Raw genomic sequence first — 22,880 nt, 5'->3', positions numbered from 1 at the left:
TGTGTGTGTGTGTGTGTGTGTGTGTGTGTGTGTGTGTGTGTGTGTATATATATATAAAGTATATATAATATATACTATATATAAGTATAGTAAGTTTAAAGCAACATTTATGAAATCATACTATTAGCTAACAATTTGAGGAAAAACAAACGTGACTTCTTGAATTTCACAAGGACGGGTAGCTGTTAGCTATAGCTAACTAGCCTAATAGGTTTAGGTAGATATTCATTTAAAACACAAGATTTGGTAGATACATTTATGTCTAATGTTTTTCAGTAGGATCTACAGTATGTATCCAATGAACAGAATTTATAAGGTCTATTGAAGTGAATAATTTGATCTACAATAATTCTCCATTTCTTACTAATATCGTATAAAGGATAAAAATAGAAAAAGGGGGTAGGACCAGAAACATTTTTTTTTAACTTCTTCCTACTACTTTGTGAACATGGGAATTTCTTATTTGAATCACTTACAATCATTTTGGAAGATTGTGTTCATGTTGTCATTTATCTGTTATTTTAATTTTGCTATATGCATATTATGATAAAATAAACTACAACTAACTACTTTTTTTTGCTCTTTGTCTGCAGGTCTTATTCTTCTCTTCTATTTAGTTTTCTACATTTTCCTGGCCGGCTTGTTTACACTCACCATGTATGTCATGCTGCAGACCTTGGACGACCACAAACCAACCTGGCAAGACCGGCTCTCCACACCAGGTGCAGTCAGTTATGATACAATCTGCGAGACCACAGGCCACAGGTGGTGGCGTGGCGTCGTTAACCTCCTGCTGTCTCTCTGTCACTCACAGGCATGGTGATTAGACCCAAAACAGATGAGACCTATGAGATTGTCTATAACATCGACAAGACTGAGAGCTGGGACATGTACGCTCAAGCCCTGGACAAGTTCCTGTCGCGTAAGTCCGGCTCTCGGCCTCTCGTACAGTGACTCCAAAAGCTTACTGCTGTGGATTAGCCAACAATCTAGGAAGAAGGATTTTTTTTTTCTTTTTTTTACCTAATAAGAGATAATTCCTCCACAGTCAGCGAGTGGGAGATTGCCTTACACCAGGGTTTTAGTTGAGACATAAGCCTTTATAAACTAAATAACCCCCCCCGTTCTCTTTCCCTGCAGCCTACAACAACTCCGTCCAGGCCGAGAAAAATAATGAGTGCATCCCAGACAAGTACTTCCTGCAGGAGGACAGTGGCGATGTCAAGAACAACCCCAAGCGCTCCTGTCAGTTCAACCGTACCATGCTGGGGGATTGCGCTGGAATCAAAGACCGTTACTATGGATACCAGGAGGGCAAGCCGTGCATCATCATCAAGCTGAATCGGGTATGAAAGAGGGAAGGAAAAGGGATGGTGTTGCTAGGAGACATGAAGGGACTGAGATAAAGGAATAAGGAAGAGATTATCTCAGTAAAAAATGAAAAGTCAGTATCAAGCTTACATTTATAGCCATTGGTTATTCCTTTTGCCTTTTATATCTGGCATAGCTCAAAGACGTTTTAAACATGACTTTCTATTCCTCTGTGTTTAAATAAGAGTGAAATGGGAATGGCGATGGAGACGTGATGTCTTTCTGTCTCACCAGGTGATTGGGATGCTGCCAAGTAAGGATGGAAACGCTCCGTTTGTCACCTGTGGTGCAAAGGTAATCCCTTTCTGTCTTCCACAATGAAAGGCTTAACATAACAATGTGGATTTCAGCCCAGTCATAGCTATTGTAACTCACTCTCATCTTCAATATGCCACCTATCGCTCATCTCCGTTCCCTTTTAATGTCTGTGCTTGTATTGTTTCAACTATCATTGCATGCCATTCTGTCACTTACACCACTTGTGTATGTTCCTTCTCTGTTTTTCCTTTTTTTCCCCATTGTGTTCCATAAATGTGCTCACTCTCAGAAATACAAAGTTGGCAAAGATCAGTGGGTAAGAACAGGACCGAACCTGTGTTTTTAGACTTTAGATTATGTTGAAACATGCTTAGAAGTAGTGTAAATTGTAGATCTATTTATATCAAGATTATGTGTTTTGCATTAAATCGACTGCTAAAGTAGATAGCGAGCATGTTGGGAAGTTAGCTTTAGGAGATTAATGAGGCTCACCTCCTCTCTTATATGAAGTGATGTGATATGAAGTAGCTTTAACTCATGACATTGTTTCAACCCCTTAGAAAGAGGACTCTGAAAAAATTGGAGAGTTGCTGTACTTCCCTCCAAATGGCACTTTCAACCTTATGTACTACCCTTACTATGGAAAGAAAGCTCAGGTAAGAGAATCAAAATATGACTTCATTTGGTTAATATTGCTGCTAATAACCAAGCAGCTATCATGTATCTCCAGACAGTTTCTTAAAGTCGTATCAGACAGAATACATCACTTCCTGTGTTTAAAGATGTCCTTGGATCTGTTTTTGCAGGTGAACTACTCTCAGCCTTTGGTTGCCGTCAAGTTCCTTAACATTACTGCCAATCAAGATGTCAACATCGAGTGCAGGATCAACGCCAACAACATTCCCATTGGAAGTGACAGAGACAAGTTTGCCGGAAGAGTGTCTTTCAAGCTGAGGATCAACACTATCTAGGTTGACCCTTTTCCTCTCCTGAAAACTACTTTCTTCATTCTCTGCAACATTGCACATACACAGAAACAAATCTCAGTATTCACACCCTTTGTAGGATTTGTTTACAACCCCCATAGTTTTGGGGGAAATTGTTTGTCCAGTCATGTGATGAAATGGGGCAAGAATAAAAGGGTGGTAATCCTGTCATTATTTCTGTCTGTGAGCTTTGGGACAAATTCTTTTCTGGAAATTAGTTTGAGGTGACGTCTATTTATACTGCATGACAAACTAGGGGATGTAAAGAATGTGAACATGTGTTTTCAAAGTTTGCAAGGATCAGCAACATTAACACTTTATTGCTGCTCCCCTCCTGCTGCCTCCTTATATATAGACTACTCTATATATGAATACACACAAATTACAATACAAAATGTGTATATCTACAGTATTTACACAGTATCATAACCTTATAACAGAACGTCTATTTTGTTGCACTTAAAAGATTAATCCAACAGACTTGCATATACCTTGATGGATGGATGCAGAGATGAAGCCATTTTGCATGTGTGTGTTGTCTTTAGTGTGCTATGAGGGCAGGAGGCCCCTGTGTCCCACTCCACCTTTCTGCTAAGTGTGAAATAAGGTTATGGTAAACCACTAACCACCAGGAGGGGCCACACTGTATTCTACTAAACCCTACACACAGCAAGTGTGTGCTTCGTTAACAACATACTGTAAGATAGGCATTTCCAAACAATAGACGTTACAGTAGAGGTCAAAACCTGTGTGTGTGTGTGTGTGTGTGTGTGTGTGTGTGTGTGTGTGTGTGTGTGTGTGTGTGTGTGTGTGTGTGTGTGTGTGTGTGTGTGTGTGTGTGTGTGTGTGTGTGTGTGTGTGTGTGTGTGTGTGTGTGTGTGTGTGTGTGTGTGTGTGTGTGTGTGTGTGTGTGTGTGTGTGTGTGTGTGTGTGTGTGTGTGTGTGTGTGTGTGTGTGTGTGTGTGTGTGTGTGTGTGTGTGCACAGGTCCCATTTCATTCGGTAGGTCGGGAAGTTGCATGCAATGTGCAATATTCATTAAGTGGCATACATTATGAATGCCTGAGTCCATTCTTTGGATAAGAAGATTTCTATTAAATGATGATTATTTTGGATCATTCGATATTCACACTGGTTGTTTGACCTGAGAGCAGCTAATGAAACAAATGTGCTTCAAATTTAGGCTGCAAAGAATGTTCATATCAACAACACTGGAAAGGAGACATCAGTCATATGCTTCAGAGGTCTTACATTACAACATCAACTTAGTTTGACAAAAAACCCAAACTCCCAGCCAGCTAGTGGATACACAGAACTTCAGCTCCCAGGTTCCCAACCAACCATCTGAATTTCAAATGAAAAACAGCAAAAATGATCCTCCTGCTGTACGATGACATTACACCCCCACCCCCTGTGTTTATTATTTTTAAAGCTTAAACCAAGAGCCATTTTCTCGTCTCAATTTTGAATTAATTTAAACAAGAATATTTGGAGTTTTTTTTTTTTTTTTTTTGCGTGTATTGCATCTATTTCCTATGTATCAGAAATAGATGCCATTATCATATTTTGTATTGATTTACACTGGAAGTGTGCTTTGAATTAATTAATGTACAGTTTTTGGAGGATGCAGAACATTTGTGTTTGTTCTTTCATTCATATCTGTTATCGTCCTCTTAAATATTCATCCAGGATATAAAAATGTATAGTTTACATATTCTTTGAATGGTGACTAGAGTCTTGAATAATGTAAGTTGGTAGTTTGTTTGTTTTTTCCTGTAGGAAATGAACAAAACTGGAGATTTGCTTCCTGGACCCCCATAGAAAAGAATATTTTTTCTCATTAAATTTGTTGTTTTCATGTAGAATTTTCCACTGTTGTATGAATACGTCTGAAGGCAAAGACATCATGATAACTAGACAACCAGTTTGAACAACCAATTTGTTGAAAAAGCATAGAGTAGGCCTGAGTTTGGTGCTGTTTACTTAATGTGCATTTATTGTGCAGTAAAGACACACACAATTGTAATAACGCCTGTAAATGTTGGCTGGAGATATCTGTAGAGTCACACTTTTAAAATCAGGCACACTACTTTGGCAAGAATGGTACCAATGTGATCCTGTGGTGTCGTCATCACAGCAAATGTGGAACACCAGCATCTGTTCACTTACAATAAGGTCTGGCTCGAATCCATCGCTTAATTTCTCTCAGAGCAATGTGTTTCTCTCGCAAATATCTCACAGTGGGCTCAATAGGACCTCATTATCCGAGACATACTTGACAAAGAAAGGCAGTTAGATCTAATGTGATTATCTGGTCTATTTCTGAAGGGTTATTCATAATGAAGGATGTGCTCCAACAGTCATCTCTTTTTTTTTTTTTTGCTTTTTGTGGCCATCTACTGAGCAGTTCAAATGTGTTTCTCCTCTGGCATTCCTGCAACACTTATTTAATTTTCTGTAATCTCTTAATCTGGTCAGCTAATCCATAGCAGGCACGCTCAACTTCTTTACCCTACTTTGTCGCTCCTCGTCCTTGTGTCAAACGCCTGAATCACTGTCTTTAAAATAAATAAAGCAAGGGTAGATTTTTTTTTTTTTTCTCCCCCCAATACATTCAATCCTATTTTACCCCATATCATTCTTTAAATTGACCAAACCTTTTTAAATCACAACACGGCAAATAAAATGTCTTTGCTTCATCACCTAATTGGACATTCTTGTTTTACTCGTGTGCATGTGAAGATCAGTTCTTCAACCAAAGATCTTTATGGCAGTTTAAATTTGATTTATCTGTGCTGCACTGACACATCCTTGGCAGAGATACTGTAGGATCTAAGTGTAGGGCTAAACATCCTGTGTTATAAGGCCTACTACTCTTATATAATATTAATAATACGCACAAAAGGAATGTTTTTCTCTACAACATAACAGTGCCTCCTGGTGGACAGACAGTGTTGTTCCCCAGTGTCACAGAATGTTATTTCCTGTTATGTCCACTTATTTGTTTTTGTTTTTTTCTGTGAGAATTTGGAGATATCCTCAAAAAGCAATATATTTATTTTTTGTGTGGCTGTATGATGTAGTTAAAAAAGGCTGCGACACAAAATCAGTGTATCATCAAAAGTAAGGAAGAAATAGAAAGGAACGTACAGATATTGCAGTCAGGCAATTTTGCCATTGTGCATTATCATGATGGTATTATATTTAAAAAAAAAAGTGTTTTTATTTATAAAAGAGTATTTTAATGCTACTTTGTTGTAAAGAGAAGAGAATTTATAAGCTTGGATTGTATCATGTTGTGGGAGCTACCTGGTAGGTTTTCAGTATTTATTTCAACAAATAGCAAAATGTCAACAATTTGGTTGGAAAGGTTTTAGTTTTTTTTTTATTTAGAAATATTTTTGTCATTGTTTGAGTCCTTTTTACTTTCTAAAATTGAACTTATAAAGCTTGAAATGAAAGCTTCTGAACACTGGGGTCTATTGTTTCAGAATTCAGACATTCAAGGTTAATTAATAGTGAAAATGTCACAGAGAGCTTTTAGAGTACTTTCAAGTGCAAAACCTTTAGCAACTTTTCAGAACAAAATTACAAAACGGTCCAATGCAAATGTCAGAGAGTCTACTTGTTTATGTTTCATATAAGGAATAACTTAACAAACCTCATTTTCCCCACCGAACCCCCTCGTCTTAAATCATAATTTTGCCTAATACTGTGGTGTAAGGATAGTTTAATAAAAGAAATCCATGAAATTTGTTGAGATACTCTTTTCCCAAAGGGATGATAATTCTATTCTGGATCTTTATTTTTTGCTCTTACTGTATGTATATTTTTGCTCATGTTTACTGCAAACCAAGATAGAGAAATAAATAAATGTCATTTAAGGGAACTCAGACTCACACTTAATTTTTGTCTCTGCCTTAGACACTAAGATTAAAGTGGAATGGTCATAATCCCAATGTGGATCCTTTTATCGTGGCTTATTATAAACCAAAATATAGTCAAATGTGTTAGAGCATTTGTAAGGGACGGAAAAAGAAGCCAGCCAGTGTCAAGCATAGTCAGGTGGATATAATCTAAAGTAATCTCATTCACCATAATCCTCACAGCCTATATCACCAGTGGACACCAGAGGTAACCTGTGTGCACATACTGGTACACGGTAACAAGTGAAAGGTAAAAACGAGTACAGGTTAATGTATGTTCTTATGTGTGAACTAGTGAGACTGTCTGGACTTTAATTTTACAAGAGTATCAAGAGGAAGTGAATACGTAGCAGAAATACCATCTTCAACATGTCATCCTTCTACACATATTACATGTCAAAGGTCACAGATTGATGTCTTGGTAGGATTCAAGTCATAGTCAGTTCAACCAAGCTTGGAAATGTGTGAATTCTGTTTCAGGTAGCTTTTCTTTCCTCTTTGGGAGTTGTTTTAGTCTGCTGCCAACTGTTTGACAAAATCCCAGCCGAAGTGTACTTCCGCTCCCTGACCTTCAACCAGCTCCTGTCTCCTGTTCACTCCGTGGCTTCAACCTCATCTTTCCTTTCTCCGCTGTCTCCTGCTTAGAAAGAGAGAGCACTGTCCAGGAAAAAGGGAGAGATTACGTGGCATTAGAGGTATTTGTGGTTTTAAAATAGTCCGATCAAGAGAAGTACCGGTCACTAATACTTACACATTGTATTCTCTCTGTTACACACACATTCTATGTATTATAGTCTTGAATAATTTGGAAAACATTTTCAGATCAGTAATTTCTTTTCTAATGTTTAAGACATTTAACGTTTCTTACAAACAAATAGATGTTATGAGGGGAACAGCCTTTGTATTTGGATGCAAAAACCTGTGTATTTGGGTTTAAATGTGTCCAGGTGAGAGTGCCACACAGAGCAGATTGTATCCACCGTGATGTTAGGAAAGGGAAGGTTTGTCCGCAGCAGAACACTGGAACCTTTGTTGGACAGTGGATAACATTACACAGTTCACTGGCATTTAAACGTCAATTTTATCACATTACTGGATCAGACTGCATTAGAAAATAGGCAACTTGATTCTCTCTTTAATCATTCCGAACAAGATACAAAAAAGTACAACATAAAACAGAGAAATTTATTCTCCAACCTCACACCACTGTTGCTGTGAAGCAACTTATTGTTCTTTGTTCAGAGCATGTTTATTCACAGTGTAATGCTTCTTTAATCAGGATTGGTCCCAGATTTAAGGGCTGCAAGGCATCTAGAACTAGCCAGTTTTGAGGTAGCATACTAAATCTACAATTAACTACAATTAAGACAGCAGTACAATTAAGACAGCAGTAATTTTCAGTATCATTTTGAATATAAAAACAATTATACATGGGTGGGTGTAGGCACAACGACATGAACGGTACAATCTGATGCAAGCAATCGTCTCGTCATGTGTGTCAAGAACATTACAAATGCTGCAGGGTCGTTGCAATCGGTTGCTTTAGGGTTCATGTTATTGTCTGCACCTGCTTAAATAATTCACAGTATGTGTTTAGTCATCCTAGATGCATTATCAACATGATCTCATAAAATTTGATAAGGAATGTCTACAGACCAAAAGCAGACTTTCGGTAACGGGTGATTGTTGACGCAGCACTTTGGTCGCGAGGGAAAAATATCGCGAGTCTGAATTGTAGCTGAAAAAGTCCATTCATGTTACCTTGAAAAAGTTACGCTATGTTTGTAGCTTGAAGTTTATGTGTGATGCCCAGGACATGAGGACAGTGGAAATGTGGTCTGATTGCTCCCTTTTCTATGGCAAGTCCAGCATGCCATTTTCTTCCAGGGCTCTCTGAGTCCTATCATAAACTTCTCCAATGGCCTGAACCACTCTGTTGAGCACTGTGCCCAGCTCCTCCTGGCTCTGCACACACACCAGCTTGAAAAAGAAACCCCGCTCTGGCATTGCAATGAAGGCCAGCTCCGCGGCCCTGCGGACGAACCAGGTGTGGTGGTTGGCCAGGGTGCTCTTGTAGGCCTCGCGACACAGCTCTGAAGGGCTCCTCAGCCGGCCGGCCCCCGGTGTCTCAGCCAGCTTCTCCAGGAAGAGCTTCAGCCAAAGCAGAGCTCGATGCAGACGCAGAAGAGTTCGGCATCCAGAGTCCGTCTGGTGGTGGAAGTCCACTTGTCCTCGGTTCAGCTCTACCCAGATCATGGAGCGTACAGAGTGGTAACCACCAGTGTGCTCCTGATTATTCTTTGCCCCAGGTTTTACGCTCACACTGTTTATTGAGTGTATATCTGGGCCCAGCTCTGCTTCAGGGTCCCCTTCTGCCAACAAGGCCAGTTGGCGGATTATAGAGGTCTTGCTTTCTATCTCTTTAGATATCTGTCCCACCATCGGACCCAGAGCTTCCATAAACCTGGAGGCGTACCACAGAACAGAATGAATCATCTTACAGAGTCCAGATGATGTCATGAACCATAAATAACTTCGTTCTTAAGTGGCTGTAAATTAATCTATGTCTCCTGCTTTATCTGATGGTTTTACCTCACAAGCTCGTCCCAGCTGGACAGATACGGCTGCAGCAGCACGTCAGAGGTGTAGGCCGGTGCAGCCAGCAGGTGGGAGAGCAGCAGTGACACCTGGAAGGTCTGACCAGGGCACTCCTCCAAAGGCTGTGGGCCCTCAGCCCCATCGGCCCCACTGCTGTTGTGCAACTGGTGAAGCTGACGTTGGGGGATGGGTGGTGTGTGAGTGTGGGGGCGATTGACAGGGACAAAGAAAGAGAGAAAGCGGATGTAATTCATCACATTCAAATTAGACATCTGCTTCATAAAATCCACCGTATGGAGGTAATGTAATAAGTGAGGAACTGCTTTATATTCTGCATGTGCTCTTACCGTATTCACTTGATTATAACCTTTAAAACAAGAATCCCATTGGTAATCCAAACCCCCCTCTGCAGTGAGACATTAAAGAGATATAAGAGAAAATCCCACAGTAAGTGTTTGTTTGCAATGACTTTCCCAATTAAACAGAGACTTTTATTTTGTTCTGATAATACCACAACAAACACATGGATATTGTGAGCTGTATGGATGCATTTAACACATCAAAATAAAATATGTATAGGTTTGCATTTCCATATGAATTGTATTAGTCAATGGGACTTACAATTTCTGCACATTAAACCTGCAAGAACTGTCTTTTTTAGGCCACTTGGGGACAGCAGAAACAAGTTGTGAACATCATGTTGAGCTATCCTTACCTTTTTAGCAAACCTGTTAGCAAACAGTGGCTTTTTTACGCATCCAGAAGTTACAGAGAAACATTATCATTCATTTGTAGTCACGTTTCTGGCCATTTGTTGAATGTAAGTCAAACATTTACTCTCTTTTAGCTTTTTTCTTTTTGGTCTCTACCAACTCCTGCCAAAAATATCTGGCTCCTTAGCTTCTAAGTGTTCATGAGCTAGTCACTAACTGTGTCTGTCTGCAATACAGTGGGTTTTTAGAGCGTTTCCACAGAAAACAGTTGCCTGCCACGGCTGAAACTCCATTATTGGCGCAGTGAGAGTAAACTGAAACATTGAACTTGCAGCCGAGCAGTTAAACAGTGAGTTCAAATTCTCTAAAACCACAATAAAGGTTAGCAGCAGATTTCGGTGCTAATTATCTGTAGTTTCATCACTATGGGTGAGCCCTTTTATATTGTCACATTGCATCCACATTTTTATTTGAAATCAATATGAAACTATTGATTATAGTTGCTTTAAATTAGACAAGAGCATGTAGTTTTAAGTATAGTTGTCATAGTATGTAGTTTTTTAAGTTTTAGATTTTACTATAGCACAAAAACAAGCAGATTGACAGACAGAAAGACAAGGCAGCAAATTTTCTTTCTTTTGACGGCAGGTCAGTTCTACTCCTTTTTGAGCTCATGTGACAAAGCATCTCAAACATTGACTTCCTCAACACACGTCATGTGCACGAGTTGCTGGGATCAATTTTGGACCCTAGCTAATTCTCTGCATGCCTCTATTGCCGCAAGATCCATACACACACACCGTTTTTATGCTATAGCAGTTCTACATAGAAATAAATAAGTAAAAATGACTATGACATGAAAGCCCTTTTACCCTGGCATACAGTATATTTTCAGGCCTTGTTCAATTCAACTGTGGTATATTCCTGAGTGAAGTCAGTTTACTGAAGTCAAACTATTTCTCAGATTTATTTGGGACCTCCTGTCATTCCCTCAGAGGGCCCCGCTGGTCTCCAGACCACACACATTAAGGGCCAACCACCTTACAACCAAATGCCACAATAGCTGCCAACATAGATCGTGCTCCTCTACATGAGTCATTAACAGAAATGCCTCAAAAGATCAGCCTCCAAACTGACCCTGAAAGACTCCCCTGAACTACCTAGCTTCCTGTCAGATAGCTTGGCTAGTTAGCCTCGCTCTCTTAGGTCAAATTAAACACAGAGCCTTTCCAAAAAAAGATTTAATTGTAACTTGACAGTGACAAACTATAGACGTTGCCAAAATTGTTACTATAAACTAAGTGCTGTATCTAAATTTAAGTTTCCTAACGGAGTTACTGTGAGGATGCAGAGCTGGCTGGATCAGAGTTTTAACATTGTTCGCTTACCAGATTTCTTTCCCCATCAAAGTAAATATTTATAGAAGGATTTGTTGACATTTGGATTGAAATGAGAAGGAACCATTGTTTTCTAAAAAACGTGCTTTTTTCTTTTTCTTTTGTGCTTTACTTTATATTGTCATACTATAATTTTAAGCCAAACTGAGAAACAGTTAAACATGTGTGCACACTTATTCAAATAGACAAAGATTCCTACCATAATATACAAATAATTTGGTGATGTTTTGGCGTCACATATCTTTAGATATCAGTATTTCCCAAGAATCTTGGTCTACAAAAACATCATGTATAAAAAGTCTTTATTTAGGCAATCTGATGTGGCTGAAAATAGCTCATATAAAAACAAATACTGTCACTGTGTCATCTTACACTCCAATAACATGTCAATTCACACAGACATATGTCTGTGATGTTGTTAAAATGATTTGTGAGCATGAAGAATGAGCAAAAAGTGGTGTGAACACCACCATGCTTGATTCTTCAGCCATCGCATGTGACACATTCCTGCGTATGCATTTCAAACAAGGGAGGGATTGTTTGGATTGTTAGTACAACATAGAAGCCCCACACACAGACACACACACACACACACACACACACACATACACACGTACACAGAAATACTCACGAAGCCACTGGAAGCCGAGAAACAGCAGCAGGACTAAGATAGCAGCAGCAGCCTTGCGCTTCACACCCATACTGAAGTCCAGTTTTGGGTTTGCCAGTCCCAATCTGTTCCTTCTCCGTGTCCCTATATTTTAATTCCTCTGTGTCTCACATGAGTCCTTGTCCCCTTGCACTGGCTGTCACCACAATTACTCTGCCTCTGACCCCCTCCGTCCTGGCAAATCTTTCATACTCCTCCCCAAAACCTTAAAAGTCCTCTCAATCATTGTACCTCACAGAACCTCGATGTTTAACACTAACCTAACAACGCTTCCCCCCCCCCCTCATCACACTGTTCCAACCCAGCCTGTTGTTGCTCTTTCTTTTTTGTTTTCCTTTGGCTTTCTTTCATTCAGGTATTTTTTTCTACTCTGCCTTTGTATCTGACTGTCTCTTGCAGCGTTGCTCAATCTGAGGGTCCAGAGATCAGCCGAGTGTGCAGCCAGTGGCTGATAATGCAGTGCCAAAGCAGCTTGTCCATAAGTTACCCCCCTCCTTCCAGATTCATCTTCCATACATGCACTATGTTCCTAGTCCGTTTAAGTAAACACTTGCTCCTTCTCTTCTCTTCTCCTCACCTCCCACCGCCACCACCACCCTCCGTCCTCCCCTCCTTTCGCTCTCTCTTATTCTTTCTCTCTCTCTCCAACTCATTCACACACACAATTAGGAGCCCCACCACAACTTTTTGTTTCTGAAAACATGAGAGAATTGCATGATGACACACATCTCAGGACACACATGTGTTCCCCCCTTTATATTTATCTTTATTGCAACCTAGACTAAACCTCTGGATCGATTAATTCCAGAGTAGATTTAGTTTTTCCCATGATCTGCTTTTAGTGGCTGTGCAGAGAGCAATGCGATACCAAATCCCTGTTTGTCAAGGAATTATGAAGAATAACCAAGCTTATTCTAGCTGAGACTGCAGAGGAACAAAGAAATCCATTCATGCTATTCTAATTCTAGATATGACAGAGACATCTGTAGTTCTACGAAATGTAGTGGGGGCAAACTAAATGAATCTATTTAGGATCATTGAAAAAAAATCTAATTTCTGTTTCTTCGTCACCATATAAAACATTTGATCCATTTTCTATAATATATCACTTTGGATTTCTAAAGCTAATTATTTAGAAATTGCATCTGATTATGGAAGTCTAAAGTCTGAGATATGTGAGGAACACAGGTGGAATGATGTAGCACGTTTAGGGTGTTCCCTTGATTATCACCTCGGCTAGTGATAATCATAGGAAACCCACTGATTGCTCACTATCACTGGGTTTGCTGTCTCTGCTGTGGGGGAGGGGAACAGACATTGAACAACACACTCAAGCCAGACAACATGTGTACTCATGAGGAGGGACTTAATGGTATTTTGCAGCACAGGAGCGGGAAAAAGGTAAAAGCAGGGGCATTAATGGCGTGGTTAGGGAGGAGCCAGTCTTGGGGCTTCACTCAGTGCAACCAATGAATGAGCCCATCTGAAATAATCAGCAACTGACAAGGGGGGACTGTGGATTTCTGTGAAAACATGTGAGGAAGAAGAAACTGTTTGACTCCACATGGCTAGTAATCTCAGATTCAATGTTCTGATAAATTAGCATTCCTGTTAGTATATAGTCCTTAAAAATGTCTTTGTTTGTGGTTTAAAAAAAACAATCAGCTGTCCATTCTTGTCATGCTGCACAAGTGCACAGTGCTAGTAGACCAAAGCACATGGTATGTTGTGTGGGGTATGTTTATGTATGGGGGTTCACTAGAGCAGGAAAAAGTTTTGTTGTCACTGTCAGATAAAATCCCACTGATTTCCACCAGCTTGAGCGCAAAAGTTAGAGAAACACATATGGTGAGTCAAAACATTTAACTACATTTGATCCACTCTGTTCAAATTTTATAGGCTTCAACAAAAAAACTGTTTTTCAATTTTTAGTAAAGTTAAGTAGAGCAGAGATCTCCAGAGCTGTATGATTGAATGTATAGTGCAGTGCAACGTTCAAAAGCAAATGGAGAGAGCAAAAAGCAGAACATGATTGTTGTTGGTTCTTGTGGTTGTGACCTCTAGTGGCTTGTGGGCTGAGCCAACCAAAAAAAAGCCACCAAAAAAAATGTATGTATTAAATAATATTTTTATTGCTTTACCTTGCCCTTTGCTGGGAGTTGCGAATGAATCTGAACTGACCCTTTCAAATACCAAAGCCACACAATAACACAAACAAATTGACCTTGCTGGTAGACTAGCAACTTCCATGTTCTGCGATATAAAATTCCTTTTTGGTCAAAGGAATCTGGTGGCTTTGCAATGAGCATAGATGGAAATAATGACTTCAGCCCCTGTCAGAAAGGTCTGTGGGACGGCAAGGTAAAGCAGTAAAAATAATAATAATAACGTTGTTTTTTTTTTTAGGTGGATAAAATATGTTTTGCTGCTGCCCCTTTCCACAGCCAAACATTGCTTAGATTTCTCCAAACTGGAAACATGTCGACCGCCATCTACTCTAGGTAATACTCCACCCAATGTTTTAATACTGAATTATTTTAATGCAGCAGTAAAGTGCAGCTCTGCTGTGTGAACAGTGGCCGGTCAGATCTAGCCCTCCTTCTGTCTCTGAGCTCTGAACTGAATCAAGTGTGAGACACATAATCTGCCTTGTGGAGGCTCCAGTTGCCTTAAAGAAGCTCATCTCTGTTTCCCTAACTGTATATTTAGAAGTTCATCACATACTGTGCAACTCACATTGCACATTCCAAAATTCAGTCGGTTGCCCTTGTCGCTTCCGAGTGACACTACCTCCACTCTTCTCACAGTACTAATAATTAAAGCCAATTTAGTCCGTGGATTTAAAATAAGTAAAACACCCTGATTGTTTGGTTTTTACTTTTTAGAGTTACCTTTGTTAACTTCTGTTGAAAATCAAAAACGTTGTCCAACTTATCTTGATGCAGTCCCATGTCTCTGTCTCCATGGAGTTTTATGACTTTTATGAGCATTGTCTGCCTCCAGCCCTCTAACGTCGCCTCACACTGTCTGCAGACATGTCACTACTGAAGTGGCTTGGTTCTGCTGTATGTATTAATACCCTGGACACAGCCGGGGGAGAGCATGGCCTGCACACCCTGTTTTTTTGGTTTTCTTTAGCTCTGTCTGTCACACACACACACAGACACACAGACACATGTTCCACAGAAAAGACAAATGTAAAGTCAGCATCACTGTGAAAATGTGCTGTTTGTAATTTTCCAATCAAAAGAATCAATAATCCTTCAATATGTTACAGACAAAGTAAAACTATTATTATCTGTAATTACTACTTTAACGTTTATAACTGGCATCACCACAGATAGTTGTTGCCTAATGATCATGATGATGATTATTGTGGGTGACCGCAGTGTGACTTGAAGCCCGGGTTTAGTGCTTTTCAGCTGCTGTGTAATCTGAGCCATGGATGGCGACAGCCGGAGTGGGCGACAGTCAGGGCCGTTTGGTGGGGGGATTTAGGGCTCTTCCTCTCTGTCTTTACTCTCTCTCTCTCAAACTTAAACTTTAAATATAGTGCAGTGCCGTGCAGTGAAGTGGTCTTAGAACACGATGGCAGAATGCAGGTTTTGGATATTTTTTGGAATTGTAACTATTCTCGGGACTTCAATTGTTCATGGTGAGTGGCGTGGTGGCAAACGTTTGCCACATCCTCATCGAGTGGCTGGCTGCCTGATTATCCATCAAAATAATCTTCTGCATGTCATGTGCTGGTAGACGATCAGTGTTCAAAGAAACAGACAGTTCTAAAACGCTTACAACATTGATTGGCATGCCAGAGAAAAGTTTCTATACTTAAAACTTGTGGGGCAGCTTGTATGGCAAGGTTGGCTCAGTTGGTAGAGCAGGTGCACAGTTACATGGAGGTTTATGCCTCGATGCAGAGGTTCGGGGTTTGAGTCTGATCTGTGGAGATTTCCTGCATATCTAGCTCTCCTGTCCGTTTAAAGGTGGAAAGAACCCTACAAATAATCCTTAATAAAAAACTTCTACTCATACTGTTGTAGATTATCAAATACAATTATAGATGATACAGATTTGAACCAATTCCTTTTCTTCTGTTGTCAGCATATCTGCAAGCATACAAACAGTATTTTCACAATAAATAGTGATTTACATGCTGTTATAAAGTGAATATAAGTTTGCTTCGGTTTAGTTATAGTCTTGTATGACTTGCATAAAATTAACAACACAAGGCAAATTGTATACAAAGCATGTTGGGGTTTTGTCTCTGTAAGTGCACTTTCATGCATAACCATTGATACTAATGTCCGCAGGGATCCTCTTTTCCATAACCTGTCCCATAATGAAGTCTTACTTTTAGCATAGTCAATGCAATGTATCAATTTAGATGAGCACAAAACAGTAAGTTAGCATCAAATAAGGTAGAAGGTCATCTTTGGTTTATCGTGAGAGCAGCAGTACTGGAGTGTGTAAAGCTGTTCTGCTTGGCACAGATGGGGTTCTGCAACAGGAGGGTAACAGCAGGCCAGACAGGCTACAGCAGTGGAGGCAGAAGTAAAAGACTGGATGTGATGGAAGTTTAAAAACTATTGATTCTGCAAATCCATTTGGCCAGTCAGAAGGGAAAATGTATGACGAGTCGCTCTTAACAGCTGTGGGCAAATCCTCCTGGAGTCCATCTCCTTGGCAGAGGTCACTGGAGTAGCTTAGTGACAAAGTTCTGGAATGGATAAGATTCATCCTTAAATGTAGACTTTTGATATTATTGGTCTGACATGGTTACCACATTTCTGGAATGTCACATGGAGGTTTGTAGAGCCTTGGATTAATGTCCTCACACTGCTCAACCTCCCTGAGAAAGCAATAAGCACATCTATGATGCTGGAGCTAAGACTGAGGACATCCAGGAGAAAAACTGCAGACTCTCTTCCAGAAACACTGACAGATGTAATTCCTGTCCTAGCAATTTACTTATCAAATTGTTAAACTGGCAGATGGACAACTGGAGATAAACTTGGATTGAAGCTGTAGTCAGCCATTTGATCACTTTACACTTAGAGCAACAGCTGTACAATCTTGATACTGAGTCAAAACTCAATCAAGGTGTGACATTAGGCCTGATATGAGAAATGAACTCTTCTCCTTTTGGTCCTTAACAAGGTGTGATGATCAGATTATGATGGTGGTGGACTGTAATGCAATTGACTGCTAACAGGCATGATATGCTGAACTCCTTCTGCAAGGGATGCTTACTGGACCTTGAACCAGCACTTTCTTCCTCTTGCTAGATTCAATTAAAATCCCCTTGCTTGTCGTGTTCAAACTGGACGCATGAATAGGAATGTGCATTGTACAGCAGCACACGGTCAACTAGGGTGAGCTTGGCTTGCCCTTACCCCAGTCAAACAGTGATGTTGTAATGTTTACATGTCATGCTACTTCAGCTCAGCCAACTCTAAAGCATTTTCTCACCAACAACTAGTGCTATCTAGCGATTTCCTCTGCCAAAGTTGTGAGATTTCAAACCCATTTGACGCTTTTGTTGAATCCCACATCCTCTCAGTAGTCATTTACAGGCTCTGCCTTTAGTTTCTCATCATCAATCCTGAACAGCTGCAGGAAGTGACCAGGTCAAAGCACAGATGACAAACATTAATTGTACTTTGAATCCACATGACAATATAACTAATCCATGGGAGTACATCGTATCACATGCTGTGCAACTCACATGGCACACTTTAAAAGTCAGCGTGTTTCTCACTCAAGAGTCAGAGTGACACTACTTACTGTTTACTGTCCAGCAATGCTTTGAAAATGTGTCTTTGCAGCAAACGGCCTATTATCTAATAAGCCCTACAGTGATTTTCATGGGTTATTTCATTAGGCCAGACTGTCAACTTGCTGTCTCCATTTTCAAAAAATATGTTAAGATCTTTATACTTTCTACGCAATTCCTAAAAAGATGTTGTTAGATATGTTTTCATCCGTGATGAAAATTGGAAGAAGCACTTGTTTACAAACTCAAAGAGAAATTGGCCTAAAGGATGCTACAGTGTTGTGGATTTTGATGAAACAGACAAGAATGACATTTTTCCAATCCGTCAAGTGTAATATTTAGCAATATAAATAATTACCAACTGGTAAACCCTTGCGAGGGTTGATATCTTACCGCTGTCATTACACTGCCTACTACACATATTGCCTCATGGGAGAGTTAAAGCTATAGTGCGTAGTTTCTGCCGCCCCCAAGAATTGTGGAAATTGTAAGGAATGACAACAAAAACTGTCGGCGTGTCCACATGCTACAAGCCTTCCATGACCGTGCATCGCCCCCTCTCCTCCAGGCAGTTGCTAGTAGCCAAGGAGCACCACGGAGGACACGGAGGATTAAAAAACATGATCCCTCTTCAGAAGGGGTTATTGTCTTCGCGTTTTTGCGCAGGAAAGTCACTGTATGCCACAATCTTGTGAACACAGCTATAAAGACAAATAATACAGAGACAGTTGTGTGGCGCCGATAGTCTTAATTAGCTTTGTAGAGATTCATTTGCCAATGGCTTGAATGTAAAGGTGGCAGTAGCTCAGTCCATAGGGAGTTGGGTTTGGAACCGGAGGGTTGCGGTTCATGTCCACATACGGCCAAAGTATGGTGGTGGACTGGTAGCTGGAGAGGTGCCAGTTCACCTCCTGGGCTGTGCTCTTTGCTGTGCTCTTGAGCAAGGCACCAAACCCCTAACTGCTCAGGGTGCCTTTCCATGGGCATCACTCTGACATTTCTCCATTTAGTGCATGTATACGCACTAAGCATGTGTGTGTAATTCAGGCCTGTGTGTGGAAATTGTAATTTCCCCTTGTGGGAATAAAGGATACATTGCTATTGTTATAATTATTAAAGGAAGTTCATTAATATCAAAAAGTTACGCCTTAAAGCTTTACGATTACAGCATTGTGGATACATACATTCACTGGACCAGGCAGACCCGGAAATTAATCAATCACGGTGGATGTGTACCTGTCACCATTTTTGCTTAATGGTGGTATTGATGATTATTGTAGATGACCTGAGTGTGACTTAAAGTCCGAGTTTAGAGTTTCCCAGCAGCTGTGTAATCGGAGCAATGGATAGTGTCAGCTGGGAGGACAGAGGCAATGTGTTGAAAATAACCTCTGCTTTACTCTTTTTTTAGTCTCTCGTAAAAGTTTATACTGAAACGCAGTGTAGCCGAGGAGTACAGAGTGATACCATTGCAATTAAGTGTGACTGGAGAATGGCTTTGAGTCTCTAGACTCTTCATACACTGGCTAACCTCTTCGTCCTGAGGTTGGTCTAAACACATGTGCTCCCACACAGAAAATAATTGTGCCACTACTTGCGCCGTCACGGCCATTCCCGGTCTGGAATGATGAAAGTGCAATGCGGAAGACCCGAAAACACTGACCAATCAGAGTAGACTGGCTTTTTCAGGAGGGGGGCTTAAAGAGACAGGCTCTAAAATTGAGCATTTTAGACAGAGAATGCAGAATACAGGTATTAAATACAGGTATTATCAGACAGACAGAATGAGAAAAATAATGTGTTTTTGAACATGTAAACATGTCAGAGGCATGTAAACATGTTCTAGTAGATTCCCAAAATACAAGTATAAACCTGCTATTGCTCAAACCCCCGTCTTTCATATCAATTAAAATGATTATGTCACTTTATCCTAAATTCCTAATTCTGTCTGTATTTCTTCATACTCTGACTCTTGCTCATTTGGCTCACAATCTAGCAATTAAGAATTAAGAGAATGTCAGAAAACTTAACATTTTGTTAAGTGTTTAAAGAAAAAAAATGTTGTATCGCTGTGTGAAAAATACATTTATCTCCTTATCACACTATAAAGGTATGTGCAAGCTCAGCAGAAACTTTGAAGATGGAGTTGACTCCAAATGAAACATTATAATATAATTCTGAATAAGTTAATGTACATTTAAATTAAGAATACTATTGCGTACAGCATCAAGAATGTTCTTCATCACACTTTTACTGACATGGCTCTTTTACAGTAACTCTCTAAAGTATAAAAAGATGTAGCTGTCATTATGTAGCTGTCTGATTTGTTGCGTGATGCACTGCATGCTCTTCCTCACTCTCTGGTCTGGAGCCTTGTGGTCTTGAATAGAATGATTAGAATCAGAAGTATGTAACTTATACAGTATACTGTATTTTACACTGTTAAAAACGCACTAAGACAACTGAACACTAGTGCAGCCGGTTCGCCACCTTACTTCCTGGTTTGCTCCCGTCATAACTACAACAACCACTAGAGAGCAGGGCCAGGCCATAATTGGGGAAAGATTCTCAGTGAAGGACAGTCTCTTTACTAGTAATCAGCTCTCTTTTTGTGTTAAGGGCATAAGGTCTAGTTACATGTGATGCTATTTTGTATATGTTAATGGGTTTAACACTTTTAATCACTTTAATAAGTTCCGCTGAACAGCATGCAGACTAAAGCATATATAAAGTGGTAACTTTAAAAAAAATAGAGATTCTGAAACTTACATGTTGAATTCGGTGTTGAAAATTCCCAAGTGGAAATCAATGTTGAAAATTCCCAAGTTGAAATCGGCATTGAAAATTCCCAACTGAAAATTGATGTTGAAAATTCCCAACTGGAAATTGATGTTGAAAATTCGCAAGTGGAAATTGATGTTGAAAATTCGCAAGTGGAAATCGATGTTGAAAATTTGCAAGTACGAAACCACAAATACTCCTGTGTGATTTACCTTAAGCGGGGTTTGAATCCGCGTTGCCTGTGTGTCAGTCAGCGTCAGTCCCCCCTGGACCATCTCCTGAGATGCAAAAAAAGAAACATCACCTTCATCTACCTGATGAGAAACAAAGTTTGTCTTTCCCTTCTGTTGCCCCTTAATCCTCTTAAACAGTGAATCCATTAAAAACTGTCTGCCGATAATGCTTCAACAAACCCTTTAACAATTTCCAAGACATAATAACCAATCAAAACCCTTTAATATGGTGTAATACATGTATCTATCTCTTAAATAACCTGAAACCTGCTTCACAGAAGTCAATCGACTCTGTGAAGTTTAACGTTAAATAAAATATTGAGAATACATCTCAGAGCCTTGAGAGCCCAGCTGGAAGAGAAACTGTTACTCAATCTGGAGGTTGTGAGTTCAAATCCCATATTTGCCATTTATTCTTCTGTTCCATAAATTATTCTCTCATTGTTAAAAGCCTGTTGCTGAACTCCTTAAAAGGCCTCAGAAGAGTTAATAAGTCCCAAGTTACATGTTTCTTCTTTTAGAACAAAGAGTGAAACTGTGAAATTGTATCAACTCACCAAACAGGAAGTGGAACATTAATTCAGCTAAAACGTCTCAGAAGGAGTTTGATCCTGCTGATGTTTTCAAGCTGGTCTCACGGTATATATGTACCTCTGGCCACGTTTTTGCAGTGCCACAAGCCACAAATATGTACTGTAAGGTACCCTATATTCTGAATTTTGAGGAACAAATGTCCACTGGAGGTCCCAAAGAGAAGAACGGTCATGTGGCTCTGGCAGTTGGTATTAGTGTACCACTGGCCATGTGTAAAATGAGGTAACGGTTGGTTTTCAGTTAATCAAGTCATCTTGAAACTCTGCTTGTTCCTATTATGGGTTGTTATATCTTATCTGAGGTTTAAACATGCAGTACATGTGCTTCTAAGCATATTTTGCATCTACACAGTGTTTTTTACTCATTGTCAATATCATTTTCTGTACTTATGTCAAAAGAAACTGGTGAAAAAGCTATGAGTGGAATTGGAAGGAAATGGCAATGTAAGATAACAGTGAATTCATTTTATTATTTGAGTACTGATGTGGATATAAATTAACTGACCCTTAAACTTAGTTTACCTGCCTTTTAGACTGACCACAATGTCAGATGTTTCTTATCCTCTGTCCTGAAATATTAATCAAACACAGTAATTCCGGCACATGAACTCACTCCGTTTCTCATCTATTTTTGTCATGCAGTGCAGTGTAATGAGGAGTCCAAGCTGATCGGTGACTTGTTCAAAGGCTACAACAAGAATATTCGCCCGGTGGTTCATCCTGAAGACAAGCTGGAGGTTCAGATCAAGCTTACCCTCACTAACCTCATATCCCTGGTGAGATATTCACAACTCTCAGAAAAGTTGTTCACCATTATTCCCACAGGACAATCGGCAGATTGGCCGAGTTTTTAACACATGCCCTATGATGGCTGTTGATTCATTAGTGTAGTACCACTTACAGCTCAAATACTCATACTGCTTCTGCACTTCTACCACAGAATGAAAAGGAGGAGACTCTTACGACTAATGTGTGGATTGAGATTGTGAGTTTTCCTTTTCTTCATACTAGTGTTTTTGTGTTTTTTGTACAAAACCGGGCAAGCTGCAGTCCTTCCCATTTATTCAGCCCTCAGTTGTGGCTAGTTTTCAATCATGCTGTTGACCTTTCTCTCAATTGTCATCTACAGCAATGGTCCGATTATCGCCTCACCTGGAACGCGTCTGACTATTATGGGATTAGTCTTATTCGTGTCCCATACAACACTGTTTGGCTTCCCGACATTGTCCTTGAGAACAAGTAAGGCATTAACAAAGAGAAGTGAAATCCTGCCTTTTCCCTGCCTGCAGTGCCATCATACATCATCCAGTCTGGTGTTAACTGTTTCTGTTCTTTATCTTCAATCTCTGCAGCATTGATGGCAAGTTTGATGTGGCTTACTACGCCAATGTGTTGATCGACAACACTGGTTGGATGTACTGGTTGCCTCCTGCTATCTATCGCAGCACTTGTGCCATTGAGATCACCTACTTCCCATTTGATTATCAAAACTGCACGCTAGGATTCAGGTGTGGTACAATTGCATTTTTCCAAAACCTTTTTCCAAATACTGTATATATACTGTATATATATATATATA

At 39.9% G+C, this 22,880-nt stretch overlaps 3 protein-coding genes across 4 annotated transcripts in view; 2 read left to right on the top strand and 1 right to left on the bottom strand.

Annotated features, from left to right (window-relative positions):
- atp1b2b (ATPase Na+/K+ transporting subunit beta 2b) overlaps positions 1 to 2,937 on the top strand; it is an 8,432-nt gene extending 5,495 nt beyond the window's left edge. The window contains exons 2-8 of one of the 2 annotated variants that reach the window (XM_032534010.1): positions 594 to 722; positions 815 to 922; positions 1,141 to 1,346; positions 1,606 to 1,665; positions 1,919 to 1,945; positions 2,190 to 2,285; positions 2,436 to 2,937. In XM_032534010.1, the coding sequence (XP_032389901.1) occupies positions 594 to 722; positions 815 to 922; positions 1,141 to 1,346; positions 1,606 to 1,665; positions 1,919 to 1,945; positions 2,190 to 2,285; positions 2,436 to 2,600 (791 nt within the window). In that variant the 3' untranslated portion in view covers positions 2,601 to 2,937. The remainder of the gene's footprint in view (positions 1 to 593; positions 723 to 814; positions 923 to 1,140; positions 1,347 to 1,605; positions 1,666 to 1,918; positions 1,946 to 2,189; positions 2,286 to 2,435) is intronic. The other variant, XM_032534011.1, reaches the window with a different exon arrangement.
- Positions 2,938 to 4,997: 2,060 nt separating this feature from the next.
- On the bottom strand, positions 4,998 to 12,481 carry gltpd2b (glycolipid transfer protein domain containing 2b). The gene is made up of 4 exons (XM_032534003.1): positions 11,880 to 12,481; positions 9,486 to 9,544; positions 9,133 to 9,311; positions 4,998 to 9,004 (listed from the first exon to the last, which is right to left on the bottom strand). Exons 1-4 carry the CDS (start codon positions 11,947 to 11,949, stop codon positions 8,395 to 8,397), a joined length of 918 nt encoding a protein of 305 aa, XP_032389894.1. The 5' UTR covers positions 11,950 to 12,481; the 3' UTR covers positions 4,998 to 8,394.
- Positions 12,482 to 15,362: 2,881 nt separating this feature from the next.
- chrne (cholinergic receptor, nicotinic, epsilon) overlaps positions 15,363 to 22,880 on the top strand; it is an 11,295-nt gene continuing 3,777 nt past the window's right edge. Inside the window, exons 1-5 of the mRNA XM_032533980.1 lie at positions 15,363 to 15,573; positions 21,944 to 22,077; positions 22,242 to 22,286; positions 22,431 to 22,540; positions 22,654 to 22,809. Coding sequence (XP_032389871.1) covers positions 15,507 to 15,573; positions 21,944 to 22,077; positions 22,242 to 22,286; positions 22,431 to 22,540; positions 22,654 to 22,809 — 512 coding nt within the window. The 5' untranslated portion in view covers positions 15,363 to 15,506. The remainder of the gene's footprint in view (positions 15,574 to 21,943; positions 22,078 to 22,241; positions 22,287 to 22,430; positions 22,541 to 22,653; positions 22,810 to 22,880) is intronic.

Source organism: Etheostoma spectabile, chromosome 13 (assembly GCF_008692095.1).
Source record: "Etheostoma spectabile isolate EspeVRDwgs_2016 chromosome 13, UIUC_Espe_1.0, whole genome shotgun sequence".
In the NCBI taxonomy this organism is placed as follows: domain Eukaryota; kingdom Metazoa; phylum Chordata; class Actinopteri; order Perciformes; family Percidae; genus Etheostoma; species Etheostoma spectabile.
Note: the sequence above shows the minus strand (reverse complement) of the source record. Positions and strands in the feature narration are given on the sequence as shown.